Consider the following 18387-nt stretch of genomic DNA (forward strand, 5'->3'; position numbering starts at 1 on the left):
CTCTCCAAGGAAAAGGAGTGATATATAGAAATCTGTGATTATCTTTTATTTTCTCATGTTTTCCCCCATTCAGATGCCTTTAAGTTAATTACTTGTACAGGCAAACAGTGCCAATGATTTTAGATGTTTTAGCGGTCTTTGCTTAAAGGAAGTGCTTTACAAATGTTAAACAGTTCTGTCCCCAGAGTTCACTGGGTGTATCATTTTGATGTTTAAGACTTGAATCTGTTGCTTTGCAGAGTGAATGAGCGAGAAGCGACTTTGGAAGAAGCTCATAGATTACTGCAACAGTTCCCTCTGGACCTGGAGAAGTTTCTTGCCTGGCTGACGGAAGCTGAAACAACTGCCAATGTGCTACAGGATGCTACCCGTAAGGAGAGGCTCCTGGAAGATGCCAAGGGAGTCAGAGAGCTGATGAAACAATGGCAAGTAAGTCAAGCGTTTCCACTTGAGCACTCTGGTGGATCCGGTTGAACAGGTCTCAGCATTTATACTTGTAGCTGATAAACTAGGGACAAAACAAAATAGTTGGCTTTATGCAGTCTGGTGTATTTGCACATCTGGGCTGGAAGAGAAATGCAAGGGAGGAAAGAAAATCTTTTACAAATCTACTTAATACCCCAATATTGCAAAAGTAGGTATTTTTCACCAGAAAAAGCTAACATGTGAAACCAGAGATTTGGCCAAGGAGAAACTTGACTGAGACAAAGAAGTTAGGATTGAGTTTATTAAATTGAAAAAGTTGCCATTTTAAGTATTTACTTAAAATTTCACAAGGAAGGCATGTGTATGGATTGTCTGTTTTATTTAGCATTGCTAACTGAATCAGTTTGCCTTCATTACTTTCAAATACATTTTGAAATATTAATCTGGCATTTTGCAGCTTCTTTCTAACATGATCCATGAAAATAAAAATGAGATGGATACATTTGTCATAGTTAATGATCATATAATTTTCAGAGAATTGTTTTTCATAAAAACAAAAATGATTGCTGTAAAGTTCCATATACATACGCAACAAAACCAAAAGTTTAGGGTAGTTTTGTTTCAATGGAGTTTAATTTAAATGGAGTCTTGGTGAGAATCATATTGTTCAATTCCAGAAGCTCCTAAACTTCATTCTTGATACTTGACATAATTTTCCTAAATTATGGAGTTGTGTGATACATAGTTGATTTTTCTGGTTTGATATAAGACATTTACTAGTAAATCAAATACAATTGACAGGGTTAGAGTAATGTGATTGATTTTTTAGACTAACAAAATTGTTTTCATGTTTTTAAGATTGTGATGGAAGAAGTGATAACCTAGCTTAGCTTAAAAAACAATTCTAAAATCCTCCTCACTGTACTGCACCATTTGTTTTCTGGTTGGATGTGAGATTTGATCCACTTTGCTTCTTTAGTATATGGAATACATGGTAGAAGCAGCTCCTGCCTTCTAAAATTCCTAGTTCTTGTATCAACTGTGCCAAACACCTGCCCTAAGTTTCCTCTTCTGACATTACTTGTTCTTCCACAGTGCACGCTGACGAACTGTGATCCTTTGGAGGTCATTGGTTTGATGCCTGACTTTTTATCATTCCATATATCTTCATGGCTTGTAATAGAATATAAAAATAATACAAATTTAGATTTTTTTGCCATGTTCACTTTTATGTTTGTGGCTAGATAGTGATCTGATGCAGCTTATTTGTCCTATGACATTTCATAAACAGAATTTTATTTCACCTTGTAAATGCTCATAAACCTATTTAGAATTTTAGTAAAGATATAGGTTCATATTTTTCTTTGCCTATAGTAGATGAATATAAAGGTTTATATATATATATATATATATATATATATATATATATATATATATGTATATTCCCATTGTCTTGCTGGAAAGAATAAGCCAGTGTCTACAAATTTAATTTAGGGGCTGACATTGTGGTATAACTAGTTAAGCTGCCACCTGTGATGCCAACATGTTAATGCAAGTGCTAATTCAAAACGCATCTACTGCACTTCCAGTCCTGCTCCCTGATATGTCTGGGAAAGCAGCAGAAGCCAGTGCATGATTTCTCTTGTTCTGTCTGGGTTTTTCTTTCTTTCTTTCTTTCCTTCTTTCCTTTCTTTCTTTTCTCTCTCTCTCTCTTTCTTTCTTCCTTCCTTCCTTTCTTTTTGTCTCTCTCTCTCTGCCTTTTAAATACATTTTGTAAAATTGATGGCCAGGGATTTAATAAGAATTTTTATGAATAGTGGCTCTGACTGACGGCAGAGATCCCTCCATTTCAATTTCATCTTAGAGATTTTTCAGTTCTGCATGTACTAGCTTACAGAGAAAATACATGGCAAAATACAAGATATTGAATCATTAAATGAAATATTTGTCATGTTTCTAAACTGCATTTGCTTTGGAAGTAGAGAAACTTAACTATAATTTGAGTTTGGATTTCTGATCTCTTACAAAAATAAGGTGGAAATTAGGGTGAGAATATTTCTTTGCTTATGTCATTATCACTCAAACGTGTGTTTCCTCCTTGTTTATTTTCCCTAGTGGCTTAACCAAACTGAAAAATATTTGCTGTGCACCAGCGATCCAATGCCAGTCAGGTTCTCTTTTTGAATTTGTAAGCTACAGCACGCATTGCATATAACCTTAAGGGTAAATAAGACAGAAAAAGATTTTGAAAATAAGCGATTTTTACAGCCTCAGCCCCAAAGTGATAACCTGTATTCATCCTTAAAATGCATATGAACCACTAGAAGCACTGATGTATCATTTGCTTCTTAAACTTAGAAGCATTGTCTTGTAAAACTTCAAAATTAAAACAAAATTTTCACTTTTTCTCTCAGGTAGTGCTGTGTTTTCTATAAATTCCAGTTTCTTGAGGATTAAACTGTATTGGATGGATATGAATGACATTGCCACTTCTGATTAATCACGAGATAGTTGAATAATGGTGTTTTGATGAAAGATTTGCAGATGTTATGAGGAAAACTGCAAACTACTGAAACTCTTGATTATTGTAAATGGCACATTTCAACGGGTAGAATGGAGTGAAGTAACTGGAGTTTAAAAGTAGCAAACAGATATCCTGAGATTTAGAGTAAACAACTTATCTTAAGATAGTACATGAAATTTCAGCATCTAAGTAAATGGTAGTGTTCGTTTCTTCTTCCTCAGAATCTGAAGACTTTTCAACAACAAAATTCTGTAATCAGTATAGAGGAAAGAACTGGCATTATATGCCTTTTCACTTCATCTGAAGAAGCTGGTAGCATTAATATTAATGCCATATAGCAAGCGTACCTGTCATATGTATGTGTGTGTGTGTGTGTGTGTATACGTGTGTGTGTGTATATATATATATATATAGAGAGAGAGAGAGAGAGACTTTTACTAAAGAAGAAGAAAGCTTAGGTCAGGTGTTTAATGAGGCGATTATGATGCCCTTGAGCTAGTCCTATCCCATATTGACATGCCTAGCTTCCATTCATGGTTCTACTCCTGTTTCCAGCTTCCTGCTAATACATACCCTAAGAGGTAGAGCACAGAGGTCCAAGTATTTAGGCCTCTGCTTAGTTCTCTGCCATCCATATGGGAGATCCACATAGGGTCCTTGGTTCCTGGATTAGGGCTGGACTAGCTCTGACTGTTTTAAGCCTTTAGGGAATGAAGCAACACCAAGAAGATCAATCTCTTTGTTCCTTTCTCCCTCTTCTCTCTCTCTCTCTCTCTGTCTGTCTGTCTTTCTCTCTTTCTCTGAAATACAAATTTACGTTTTAGAAGGAAATTTTAAATGTGTGCCCAAATTGACACTTATCTTAAAATGTGTGTCTGCTGCTATGATGCTGCTATTTTCAAAGAAATCAAATTCTTTCCTTTTCTTTTTTGTGTGAGAGAGGAAGCCCAAAGAAAATGTATATTTCATAATCATAGATGTTGAGGGCAAGATCAGTGTGCTAGTATTGTCAGGATCTGGTAAGGACTCCCCGCCTGAATTTCAGGCAGCTGTCTTCTCTCCGAGTCCTCGTCTGGCAGAAAAACTCTTGTGACTCAACTTCTTTCTTATAAAACAATTCATCACATCGTGAGGGCCCCAGGAGAAGTGCTTGTCAAATACCCTTCAGACAAAGTACTCAGCTGTGGAATCACTTTAATAAGTAACAATTTTGTTTTTAAATAAGAAGGAATAACATTTATAAAGTAGAATAAAACAGAAAACATAAAATTCCCAATGTACTATTCCTAAATCAGCATCACTATTGCTCTGTGGAAATTTGATTTCACGTGTGTGTGTGAGTGTATGTGTGTGTGTGTGCACATGCGTATGAGAGAGGGGGAACAGAAAAAAATGTATGTACTAGATCACTATGGAAGATATATTCAAAAGGCTCTGTACATCCAATGGTAATTCGCAACATTCATAAGGACCTTTCACTTGAAACAAGCTTTTGCAAAGTGCTTTTATATTTATTACCTTCCAAGTGCCTCACAAAAGCTCTGTGAGGAATAAAAGACAATAGTTGTTAGGGGCTATCAAAATAGACTTTTCAATATGGACACTGTCTTTGAAGAGTTGTGGGATTTTCTTTTGGTATATCAACTCTTTGCTCTCCTATGCTATTTAAAATCATTTTATTTTCATCACAGATTCAAGCCATACAATTACTTCTGTAGTTCCTTCTCATGTACCTCAATTTCAATGTAATCTTCAGCATCTGTGTATTTTTACTTCCAGAGTCCTTTGCAGCAATTCCATCCTCTCTGGTCTCCTTACCACTCAATATCATGAATTTACTTTTTTCCTCTTCATTTCTACTCATGACCTGCCCCAATCCAGAACACACATTGCTATTTCAAGTGAAGTTTCTTGAAACATAACTTAGTTTATAACTAGAATATCAATCCCATGAGAGACAGACTTCATCTGCTTCATTTACTTGTGTATTCACATTGCCTGAGACTGTATGTGCCACAAGACAGGTGTTTCTGAGTAAATGTTTGTTAGTGAATGAAAGAAAAATGGCTCCATTTTTCAATACTTTTTATGTCCTCTCAAAGCCATCATAATATTCCATAAACTCATTGAGCTGGTTTCCCTGGATAGGCTCCAAATCTCCATTCCTAATCTTATTTCTATTTTACTTCTCCACACTCCCTCTGCTCCCATCAAAATAAACTGCTCTCCAGTCTCCTAGAGTATCTGCTGATGATGTTATTGATTCTATTGAGATTCCTTCCCATCTTCTCAATTTACCCAGATGCTACCTTTCAAAGAGCGCTCTATTTATCCCTTACCCTTTGTTCCCTGAGCCCCAAAGCAGGAAGTTTCTGGTTTCCTATAGGCATTTCTCTGTACTGTAAATGATGTGTAGTGATTTCTACATTGTTAGAGAGGCTGGAGAGGATAGGGTTTAATAGTGTGAGCTTTGAAGCCTTATGGATTTATATTGTTTTTAGTTGTTCCAGATTATACAATAATAAGCCAAGAGTTAGAACTCCTCTTCAGATTGTTGTGCGAGTGATGCAAATAAGTAAGTGTGAAGTGCATAAAGTAACATCTGACATACAGTAAACTTCATAAATTTAGCTAGTACTTTGTTACTATTTTCAGGCTGATTTTTATATATACGTGTAATGTGTAGTTTTGTTCATTTAATTCTAAATGCAATTTGATCGAGTTTATTTCACCATATGCTACTTGACAGCACAAACCTCATTTGCTCTTTGTGAAAAACTACTTACTAAGAAACGGGCAAATGAAAGAAATCATGCCTGAAATATTAGCCAGCATCAGTGCTCACTTCGGTTGGGTGGGGGGAGGAGGAGCTTTAATTGTTAATCTTCAATAGATTTTGGTCCTTAAATGTCAATATTGACTCATTTTTAAAAAGCTCTCAAAAGTCTTCAGAAGTAAACAAATCTTACCACCCCCATTCTTGAAAAGTTAATGTGAGAAATTTTGTCTTTCATACTGACCTCCTTTTGAAAAGAATCATTTACCACTTCATCTCTTTCACCTGAGCATTAGATTCCCAGAAGCACATCTTGTAAAAGTAGTTTAACTTTCTAGAGCAACATAAAAGTCATACCAATAACTTACAGATGTATTAATAACATATTTAACAAAAAATATTGTAAGTGGTTACTGTGAGGCAATTGCACTAGAGACAATGAGAAAGCTGTGACTGTTTGCTATATGCCTTGGCTCTCCATCAGAACCTGGACCATATACTTTTAGTAATTCTTCTGAAAAGAAAGAGGAAAAGTTGATAGAATTTTAGGTTATTTATTTTACAAAGTGAGCAAGGGAGCATACATGGCACATGTCAGTTTGCTCCAGAAGTGTCAGCGAGGCAACTAAGCCTTGTGCCAACACTGGAACTAGAAAAACCAACTCACATCTCCTTCACCTCTGAAAGGAACCCAGGATGGCAGGGACATGCCTACTGAAGCCATCACCTGTGGGCATCTTGCCTGTTGTGTTAATGCTATATCAAATGCCAATCCCAGGTCAGGAATATCTGACCACAGAAAATGGCAAAGAATTTTATGTCATTTTATTCCCTTCTATTTCTCAAACCTCAAAGAATTTTTAGGGCTAGTGATCTTTTGGACACAAAATTTCTATGTAAAGAAAAAAGAGAGAGAGAGATTTGCTCATCTGATGGGTAGCAATTACTCTTAGAAACTGCTGTTAGAAAATTTTGAAAGCAAGGATTGGGGAAGCAAAAAAAAATGAGCCTTCAACGTTGTATTTATAAATTATTTTTAAAATGAACGTCATACTGTCTCCCTTGCACCCTTCATAATTTTAATAATGAAACATTTTGAGAATTAGAGATTAATAGTGTTCAAAATAATTTAGATTATCAGCATGTGATTTCCATTCCACATGAGGTCCATTTGCAGTTTACATGGTTTCCTAAATTACATTAAAATAAAATGTCAAAAAGTTCACTTTTTCATATTTAGCAGCATAAGTCTTTAAAGAAAAGTTATTGAACAAAGGTCCATGCATAAATCTGTCATTCCCTGTGGAGGTAAAAGAAGTCATTACACCTGGTTATGAAAAGGTTCCATGGATGTGAGAGACATAAATTATTCCCTACTGGAGACCATATTGGCTAGATAGAGGAATGTCTGTATCCTGATAGTGAGAAAGCAACAAATTACTTTTGTTTGCTCCTGCATCTGTGATTGTCCTTGAGAGGTCTTTTACCATGTTGGCTAGTCAATTTAAATATGATCATAGCTTACAATGATCTGAATCATTATAAATATATTCTAAATTCTTTGAACATTTCAGATTTTCCTTTCTAATGTCTATTCAGCCCCAGTACCTTTAAAAATACATTATTCTCTGGGTGTCACAGAAAATAGTTGTTCACTGCAGAAAGCTGCATTTCATTTGCTCTCGGGAACCAACCACATTTCACCTCAATCCTTTGCTCCCAATTCAACAATTCAATATTGGATTCAGTTCAAGGCTGTGACCCCAAAAGGAATGAGACCTGGATATTTATGAACCACTTGACCAGGCATTCTTCCCAATGATTTACTCCATAAATCCTATTTTTAGTTTTTACAGTAGTTTCTCAAATGGTTGGAAAATTGTTGTGCAATGCAGTTTTAAAAACTGAAATGAGTAGAGATAGTATTTTCAACTGCTGCGAAAAAGTGTTGACATCCTGCTTTAGAGTGGAAAATAATTGTGATTTGGGAGCAAACATTGGATCTGTTTGACAGCTCTAAATTATTTTCCCATCCATGACCCTAAACCAATTTTGATGTTCATGTCATGTATAAATTTGTGAAAGCGTGTACTTTATGACTAGATACCTGAAGGTGGCCTTGAATGAGACTTCTTGAAAAGTGGAACTCCTACAGAACAGTAAAAGAGAGATGAAAATACAAAGGTTTATGAAATATGAAACTGCTTTCAAGTGGGATCTGATAGCAATGGGGTTTGCAGGAAAGCAGGAAAACCTAGCTAGGAAAGGAAAAGATATATATTTTTTTAAAGTGAGAAAAAGAGTAATTTATTGTCCTAAAGTGGTAGTTTCCACTTGCATGTTTTATGAGATAATCAGAGAAGGTATTCATTCAACTTTTGCTACATGAGATACCACTCCAAAATTTCATGGCATAAAACAATGACAGCTATTTGTTTTGGTTACAGATGCCAATTGGATAAGGCTTAGAGGAAATTGTGGGATTTAATCTTTTTCTCCTCCATTTGAAATCACCTAAGATAGGTTCCTTGGCACTGGAGCATCCTCTTCCAATAGATCCCACTCACTTGCCTGGAAAATAGATGCTGGCTGCCAGCTTCCGATTGTGGGCTTCTCTATAGCACAGTTTGAACTTTTTCACAGCATAATAACTGGGGCACAAGAGCATTCATCCAAAATGCTAAGATGCTGAACCTGCCAAGTACTCAAGGCCTGACCTAGAAACAAAGAACATTTGAAAATAAAAAATACAGTGGCATGTTCTGTTGGCCAAGCAGTGTCAATGCCCAGATCCAGTAGGAGGGACCTAAACCCTGCCTATCTGTGGAGAAGCAGCAACATGTGTGGGAATTAAGCTGTAAGACTGCCAGAGAAAGTGTCTTATAAAAGACACTAAGCTGAACAACTACTAAGCAGCATGCGGGCATAATTCCATCGAAGTCCTTTTTCCCATAATACCTTTTCTCCTCCCCTACCCGGACAATTCCTGCTCACATTTCCACTCTTGGTCAGTTTCCCACCTTTTCTCAGGAGCCTTACCTGGCTGTATGTTTTGGTGAACAAAGGTAATGTGTCCAGATGCTTTGTTTTGTTTTGTTTTAGCTTCTTCTGTGATAGGACGTAGTTCTAATGCACTTTTCTTCTTGTAGAAAAATACCCATAAATTGAAATGAAATCCTAATCAGAGTAAAGTATCAAATAGCAATATGGATCAGTTCCACGTTACTGTTTTTCTCTGCAGTTTACAGCAAGATCATTTAAATTTTGTTTATTCTATTTTCATGTTATTTGAAGAGAAAGAACCCCAGATTTTTCCATCCACTGGTTCATTTCCCAATACCTGCAACAGCGTGGGCTAGGTCAGACAAGAACCAAGAGCTGGAAACTCTTCATCATCACTCCTCTATGCTTCCTACATCTCCCTTCTCTTTGCCTTCTCCTTTGTTCCAAGTGACTCTCAGCTAGGCAAAAAATAAATTTGACATCATGATGCCTGCCTAGAGGCTCTATCTATTTCACTCATCCAGGAATTCTTTCTCTCATTTACCAACTAAAATTGGACAAACTGAAATTGGACAAACATTAGCCATTGATTTCTTAAAGGGCGATAACACAGCAAAAAGTAAAAAGCATTCAGCAGGTAAAAACTTGAGGCATTATGGCTGAATCTTGAAAGGCATTATGACAGAATAGTCTAATAGAGACATCGCTGATGAGTGGTTAGAGGAAGGGAGAAGTCCAAAGGAAAGGGCAAATGGGGGATTATTGTTTCAATTTGGAGTGATGGCAAAGTTCTGGATATGGAGAGGGGTGATGGTTACACAACATTCTGCATGTACTTAGAACCACTGAATGTATAATTTTTTTTAAATGGCTAACGTGATCAGCTTTTGTTACAGATATTTTATAGGAAGAAAAAAATAGGAAAAAAGTCAAGCTACCAGACATCTCTCCAAGGATTTTTATGAAAGTAGTGTGGTGTCAAACATTATAAAACATCTCATATTGCAGGTCAAGAGATCTGAGCCTAACTACTAATCTATATGACCTCGGCAAGTCACTTTTGATAGAGGTCTCAGGTTCATTTCTGGAAAATGATGAACCAAAACAAGGGAAATGTTCTTCTTAATTTATATACCACTACTATAACCTTAGAACATTTATTTAACATGTAGTGTGTTCGAAGCTGACTCTCTAGGGACATTCTCTAAAATCTGCATACATGAAAAACCTCAGATAATTAACCTCTTAAATTTAAGAGACAGGACCACATGCATGCTTAAAACACTTTGAGCAGCTTGACAAGTTTTGATTTTTTTTAGGACAGATTCTCTGTGCATATAAAGACAAAAGAAATGAGGTAAATATAAACCCCATACTTGTATTTTTTATCTGTAATACTTTGCCAGTCAGAAGTAGCAGTTATTTTTCCAAGTGTTTTTGGAAAAACATAAGGAAAAGTGAAGCCAGGTGGTATCTTAGAAAGATTTACATTAGCACTTTCTTTCTTCTTTTATTTGCATATAATATAACATTTCCCATGTCTCCTTCTGAGCCACATCATTAATTTAATGTGATGATCTAATGGCTTATGAAATTAAATTATAACTTAGTTAATATGACCAAATTATAGTATCAAAAAGATTCTTTTTGTCAAGTTGATTGTATAAGTACACCAGTTGTATTATTGACCAAATTTCTCATAATTATACCTTAACTTTCATTTAAAGATTCTACCCTCTTCTTTGAAATGCATTTTGTTAGAGAAGGTCCAGGTTATAACCAGTTTCTCAATAGTCAAGCAAAGAGAAAAGGTGTTCTGTTTTCATTTCAGAGGTGTGTATGTGTGTGTGTTTATACTATTGCAATAGACTCAATCTGGAAATACACATTAGGCAAAAGTGAGAAGATATGTGGTCAGAAAATCATTACCTCTATCTGATTGAGGGTTAGTGGATTATTTATATATCCTTAATAGGTTATAACCGCTGCAGCCATGTTATAGTCACCACTGCTGAAGAATTGCCTTGAGTAAAATATATGTCTTAATATCTTATACAGCAATCTGAAAAAAGAGGATTATTTCTTGAATCAAGCAGTTGATTAATAAAACAAAAGGATAGTAATAATGCAGATTAGTCCTCTAGCACAGGTAAATATTGTGGGGAAATTGCAACCTGAAAAAGGACATCAGAGAGGGACAAGCAAGCTGATGCACATCATTGTGATCTTGTGCGATATAGTATCTGATTTGACAAAACCGTTGTGTGCTTGTGGTAGATTCCATGATTAACTCCATGTGTATTACCCTCTCTAGTTTTGCAGACACAGCATTAACATTGCCTCCTGTGACTGGAGTGTACTTCCCAACTCCCAAACTTAGGGTTTACCTGTGTGATTTAACTTACTTTTTTAACAGTATGTATTTATTGGAAATTCAGAGTTAAAGAGAATGAGGTGAAGTCAGGGAAGCAGGGAGAAACAGAGCTCTTCCACCTGCTGCTTTACTTCCCAGACAGCCAGAATGGCCTGCACTGAGTCAGGCTGAAGCCAGGAGTCTGGAGCTTCATTCTGGCTTCTAGTTTTCAACATAGGGCTTTAAGACAGTTACATGTTCTACTCGTATTCCTCCTAGATACATGAGAGTGTTTCTGCCTAGGTTGCTGGTTGCAGGCAGCAGATGAGGAAACTACATCAGGATTGCCCTAGCAAGGCACATCCAGGAATTAAAATGGTTGTTTTTGGAGTTGTCGAGCTTCATTCTATATTATTGTGGCAATAGCTAATTGAAAGAACAAATAAATGGTTTTCCTAACACACATTGCAAATTAATAATATCACCCATCTCTGAGAGAAAAATATGATATCTGTGTTTTGTTTGTGATGATTTGCCATTAGATAATTAGATATTTCCTTGTTGATTTATGTCACTATATTTTACATAAACATCATAAATGCAGTATCTATTTCTGATAATAGATGTAGATATGGGCCCGGGACCATAGTTGTGGTTGAATGGATGGTGGCTAAATCCTCACCTTGCATACAGCGGGATTCCATATGGGCACTGGTTCATGTGCCAGCTGCTCCATTTCCCTTCTAGCTCCCTGTTTATAGACTGGGAAAGCAGTAGAGGATGGCCCAAAGCCTTGGGACCCTGCACCCACATAGGAGACCTGGAAGAAGCTTCTGAGTCCTGGGTTTGGATCAGCTCAGCTCTGGCTATTATGGTCACTTTGGAAGTAGATCTTATTCTCTGCCTTTCCTTCTCACTATATATCTGTCTTTCCACTAAAAAGTAAAATAAAATCAACCTTTTAAAAAAGATCTTGAGGTGACACTCTTCAGTACTAAATTTTGCCAAAAAAAAGGAAATTAGTTGCTTACCCCTTACAGCAAAGTATTGTGTAATAGCGTATTTCATTTTAATATATTTGCATTTCTAGGAGAAATTCACTAGGATGTGATTTTGTGTTTCACAAAAAACATTGACATCTGGTTTAATACTTGTGGTCATGTAGAATCACAGTTGTTTTAATTACTCTTGTGATTTTTCTCATAGACATCATTATATGGGATTTTTTTCTTGATTTGTTATATAATACTAGAAATACTTATGAAATTGGCATGAATTTATTTGCATAACCTTATTGGCATAATCATTAAACCTAAGCCCATCGATTTCATTAGCTAAATGTTTGCAAAGCCACTTTATACCAAAAAAATTATGAAAATAATTTTTCAAATACTGCTTTTAGATGCCTTTTGAATAATTGGAGTATTCAGAATTTTTTTATGTTTAGTTCCCAGATCTAAGTTATACTGTCGTATGTGAGAATAGACATCAGATGAAACCAGGCATTGGATTTGTCTTGACAATAATCTTTTGGTATACTTGAACTTTAGTTAATGTTAGCTTATCTGTTTTTGAAATTGGTGCTTCTTTACATTTCTAAATTTAGGGAAATGAACCGGTTAAATGACATGGATTTCCTCTGCAATTTTGACCAAATCTTGCGACACTGCAGATCAACCCATCAATAAATTTGAAAAGATAGCTATTAATCCTTAAAATGAATTATTTGCTTAGGCTCTTGATATGTGAATTGATTCATTTTTAACTTTTTGTAGTCTTTTGAGAAGAGACAATGCATGCTAAAAGTGTCACAGTGTGACTGCTCATAATGCTGGGGGAGGTTGGTCCTGTCTCACACTTTTTATTTCCTTGTATCGCTGCAGCTTATAACTATTTCTGTACTACTCCCATCATTACTATATGATTCACATACCTATATTGTGGTCTGAAGAATACGTGTGTTTGATGTTCTAGATAAAACACTTGAAGAAACAAAGGGAATTTGATGTAATTCTGCATTTCCAGCATTATTACATGTGGGTTCTTGGGATTAGCTAAGTAATTCCTTGAAGAACGAAGGTGGCATTATGTGCTGCTCTCTGTTCCATGTCATGAGTGCTATTCCTGTACAAGAAGCTTAGCAAGTGGGAAGAAAATTAAATCTGTCAATACTGTGAATATATAAATAATAAAAGTGGCAGTAGGACTGATTAATTCTGAATCATCTTTATAAAATGAGTGGAGCCGTGAAAATGCTCAGTCTGCACAGTTGATTGAGAAATATATGCAATCTGTTGATCAGAATTTATTTATGAATGCTCTCTTCCAGAGATTTATATTCTAGAGCTCATAAAATATTTCTAACCTCATGAAAGAGGAAACCTACAGACCTGGGAGATTACAATTTAAGATGGAAGTAAGCAATTTCACATCTTGAAACCAACTTTCAAACAAAGAACTGATGGGAAAAATCAAAAGCAGCTTTGTTTTGTAGAGCAGTTTCTGAATACATCCAATCAATATATACCTACTGTGTGGTAGGAGAATCAAAAACTAAGTTCTTAGATTATCAGCTAGGAAGTTTAGAACCAGTGACAAACAAAGGTTTTACTTTGGTAAGCTTATGAAGGGGAATATGTTCACTATTAGCTTTTGAATCTCAAGTAGGATATGCATGTTGCTTTGTCTTTATAATTAGAGCTACTGTGTTGTGATGTTATATATGGCAACAGGAGAATTACTCTAAGCTATCTCAGTAATCAATAATCATTGTATGTTGTGTTTTTTCCTTCTTTCTGATGTGTAACCAAAGGTATAATAAAACCTCAATCAGTAATATCAGCTTACCAAACTGTATCATTGATGAAGTGTTAGTTTTATTTGAATGTGCTTATCTCATTATTCCTGTGTTACTTAAACAGAGTTACATACTGAGTGTGTGTGTGTGTGTGTGTTTGTGTGTGTGTGCATAGAATCTAAAGCTTTATTTTCTGAAGTTTCTTCTTTATGAAGCCACATCATCCACATCCATTTAGCATCAGTCCATTCAGCTAATAAAAGATCTGCCCTCTTTTCAGTTATTAATTGTGGTCATCTTAGCTAAGAACAATATATGGCATGGATTTCATAAACAGTATTATATACCCATGTCTGGTGTTACTATATTTATAGATGACCCTAAGGTTTATTTCTTTAAAAATATTTATTTATTTGAGTAGACAGGAGGAAAGACAGATGTCTTCCATCTGCTGATTCACTTTTCAAAATTGCTGGAGCTAGGCCAGGTTGAATCAAGGAAATTGGAAGTCTATTCAGGCCTCCCATGCAGTGGCAGGGCCAAGGCACTTGAACCACCTTCTACTGCCTATACAGGCTCACTAGCAGGAGTCTGGACCAAAAGCACAATAGCCAGGACTTGAGCTGGCACTCAATGGGATGCAGCATCACAGGAGGCAACTTAAATCACTGTCACAATGCTAGTCACTTGACATAAGACTTTTCAGTAATATTTTCAAGTAAAATGTAATAAAAACTGCTCAGTTTTAAGAACACGGTATTTTAATGTATGAAATTGTTGGTAAAGCTTAGAAAATGATTCTGTGTTTTAAGCATCAGAAACTACTATTCCTCATGCCCCCAAAAATTAAAATCAAATTTATTATACTTAACATTTTATTCAGAAAAAATACTGTAACAGTTGAGTAAGATATACTTTTCTAAGTGCAAGAGCACCTTTCTTCTAGAATGCATTTTAGGAGACTGGCAACAATTTGTCTTGGATCATCAGCACACTTCTTAGTGTTCACTAAATGCAGTCTGTGTATCCAATTGCAGGCTGATCTTGGTAAAAATCTTTAATGGAAACGATGACAACCCACAACAACTCCAGATTTTCTTGTGGAAACTAAGGTTTCCTAAAGGACATGCAAAACACAAAGAATTTGAGGTCTAGTCCACCAAATTTCCAGAGATGCAAGCACTTAGGTTTACATTTTTTCAAATATGCACAAAAGGACTAAGGTCCTTGGTAGAAAGAAACATCTGAACCACTTTGTTTTGCCAGATTTGTACTTTTCCCCATTTCTGAATATATTTCTTGAATATAGGCCAAGTAAAGTATTCGTTCTGCTTTACCAGTTTAGCCTACTCAAATACACATAAGCAATTAAAAACAGCAATTTTCATCTTTGAGCATAAATGATGTCCTTGGAAGCACCCCACAGGAAATCCTGTAAAAATGCAACTTGCATTAATGACTACGTATGAGCAACCTCTGTAGTCACCAGGGTTTGTCAGAATCAAGTTTGATGATGCCCAGGAGATCTTGCTCTTTCAACTCATTCTTCCCCTCTGTACGCTGACTTTAGGAGCATAATTTGCCGCTACTCAAAACTTTAACTAGTGCACTAATCAAATAGTTTAACTTTGGAGAAGGAAAATCATCCCTGTGCAACCACTTTTTAATCTTTAGATAATATCCATACTTCAAATGTTTTGTACTTAATATGAAGGCATGAGGAACACTTTGGTTGTAAGAATATATAGAAAATGCATTTAACCCCATTGAGATGGCTTTTCTTAAAGATACATTTATTTAATTGAAAGAGTTACAGAGAGAAGTGGGGAGACAGAAGTTTTCCATCCAGATTGCCTCAGTGACAAGGGCTGGGCCAAGCAGGAGCCAGGAGATGTATCTGGGTTTCACATATAGGTGTCAGGGCCCTTCCGTAATCAAGGAATTGTATCAGAAGTGGAGTATCTGGGGCTCAAACCAGTGCCCACTTTGTGCAAGTTTGGAAAAAATGAACTAACTTGAGGTGACTCTTTAGACAGAAGAATTCTTTAGCTTGCACATATGCTTGTAGCTGCTAGTCTTTGGTTCTGTTTTAAGGTTTAGCTGGTTGTGTTTTTGTACCCAAACTTGTAACTAGTTCAGCAATAAGTTTCAGAACCACAAAAATGAAAAACAAAAAGAAAACTTTGAATCCTCTTATCAGCTGAAAAAATGAAGTCCTTGGATCCAGGGAGTTAAGCTGCTATCTGTGCCACCTGCTTCTGGAATGTATGCAGGTGCTCCATTGGTATTCAGTTCCAAGCTCATTGCACCTGCAAAAAACAGTGGGAGAGGACCTGAGTGCTTAAGCCTGCAACACCCAAAGGAGTGGGAGGTCCAGATGAACTTTCTAGGCTCCTGACTTTAACCTATTAAACTCCTAATGATATGTTGTAGCCGTTTTGGCAGCGAATTAGCAGATGGAAATTGTTTTTCTCTGTCTTTCCATCTTTCTGTGAATTCTGCCTTACAAAATAGCCATCTTTAAAAGAAAATAAGGTCACAAATCCAGGCATTTTTAAAATACTTCAGTCTCATCAACCTCCAACAGGAAGAGACAGAACATTCTTTCTCCCTTTTCATCTTCTAATATAATAATACATCTAATCTTTAATAGAATTGAATGTTTAATAAAATTTATTTTTAGGTTAAGAAGCTGCCTTAGAGCTTCCTCAGTTTCCTGTACACTTCCCAGACTCCCATGGAAGGAAGTTGTAATTCAGTTTGAGAATATAGAAGTGCAGAACACATCTGATGAGGCACATAAAGTTGGAGCTTTCCCAGCAAAACCTTTCCTCCAAAATTCTCTTCATATTATTGTTGGTAGCTGGAGGTGAAACTTAACTCCCACCTTCTAGCAATCATCTTGCATAAGAAGGGATCTTTCAACATGACAGGAAACAAGCAAACCAGTGTTCCCTCTCTTTTTAAGATAGTATTCATTAATTTTGAAAGGGATAGTGATGCAGAAAGAGAGTGATAAAACTATCTTCCAACTGCTGGCTCATTTCCCAAGTGGCTGCAGCTGGTACTGATCCAAGCAGAATTCAGAAGCCTGCAGCTTCATCTGGGCCTCCCACTTGGGTTATAGGGGCCCTAATTCTTGGACCCTCCTCTGTTGCTTTCCCAGGTATATTAGCAGGGGGCTGGATAATAAGTGCAACAGTAGTACTCGATATGGACTTTTGGTTTCATGGGCGATGAGTTATTCTGCAGTGCCACAAATGCCAGCTGCCAAATGAGGGATTATCCAACTGTTTACTGAGGGAAATTGATTGCTGTTAGCATCCACTAGGGATTCCTAATGGTGCGAAAATTATTCCATCCCCCTTCCGTAATAGCCAGAAAGGATTTTCTTCAATATGTTACTTCAAACTGATGCTCTTCATAAGATTTTATTTGAACAGAAAGGATTTCATTGTGGCAATCTTTTCTCTGACATTTACTAGGAATATGGATACCCTTACATCAAAATTTAAGGGAAAAAATGAAATGAAAAGAAAAAAAGAAACGAGAAAGTGAAGGCAGATTGAAAAGAAGCATTGGAAAAATAAAAAGGAGCTAAGGGGAGAGTCCCAGAGACAGAAGTTCAGGAGATGTGAGGCATCTGTGAATTCAAAAGACAGTCTAGACTCCAGATGTGAGTTCAGTGTAGGACTCTGTGAATACTTTCTCCAGACGTCACAGCTGAGCTACAGATCTTTGCATGGGTGAGAGAATTGGTGGTTTTTGTCAGTATTTGACTGGTGAGTGTATGACTGGCCCCTCTGCTGGTTGCTTTGAGGTTACAACACCAGATATTACAACAATTCTCTTTTAATCCTAAAGTCAGCTTTTTACCTGACCCTGAAGAAGTGGGACACAATGCTGAAGCCCCTGTGAATGTCCAGAGCAGATCAACCCAATTTTGTTTTAAACTGGAGCTTGGCATTTCTGGATTGTTCCAGAGACCACAAAATTCATAATCATTAGTGTATTGCAGCAGTTTCTTTTCAAATATTAGAAACCATAAATGTCTACTTGAAAACCTAGAAATATGGTGGATTAAAGTTGAATAGCATTTTGTTTCATGGCTCTCAACAATTATTCTTATCTGATATTGATATCTGCATCCATATGAATTTTGTTACAAGAATTTTGCAGCTTCCTAATCAGGCTTTCTTCTATGTAATCTCTACAAACTTGAGAAAGCTTTCCGAGATTTTGTTGTTGTTGTTTTCTTTATTTTTGACAATCTTTGCATAGTTAATTAGGGCACAAAGGGCCAAGGGCTACAGGAAAGTAAGACTATTGTTTCCACATTTTTTTTCTGTATCTGAGGTAAAGGGGGAGATAAAGGGAGAAGCCCCATCCAGCTTCCCACCCATCCCAGGTCCCTGATTGGGGCATGCTATGATCGTCTTTCTCAAGTGGTTTTGATAGCTCAACAGTTATGAATTGCTGCCAATCTCGCCATTCCTAGCATAATGAAG

General features: G+C 36.4%; 1 protein-coding gene across 4 annotated transcripts in view; it reads left to right on the forward strand.

The window, feature by feature from the left end:
* The window catches only part of DMD (dystrophin), a 1921612-nt gene that overhangs the window by 1451324 nt on the left and 451901 nt on the right, over positions 1-18387 (forward strand). For all 4 annotated transcript variants that reach the window (XM_041000021.1, XM_041000029.1, XM_041000033.1 and 1 more), the window contains one exon: positions 240-429. In XM_041000021.1, coding sequence (XP_040855955.1) covers positions 240-429 — 190 coding nt within the window. The remainder of the gene's footprint in view (positions 1-239; positions 430-18387) is intronic.

Source organism: Ochotona curzoniae, unplaced genomic scaffold, assembly GCF_017591425.1.
Source record: "Ochotona curzoniae isolate NIBS_2020 unplaced genomic scaffold, NIBS_Ocur_1.0 contig_1274, whole genome shotgun sequence".
NCBI lineage: Eukaryota > Metazoa > Chordata > Mammalia > Lagomorpha > Ochotonidae > Ochotona > Ochotona curzoniae.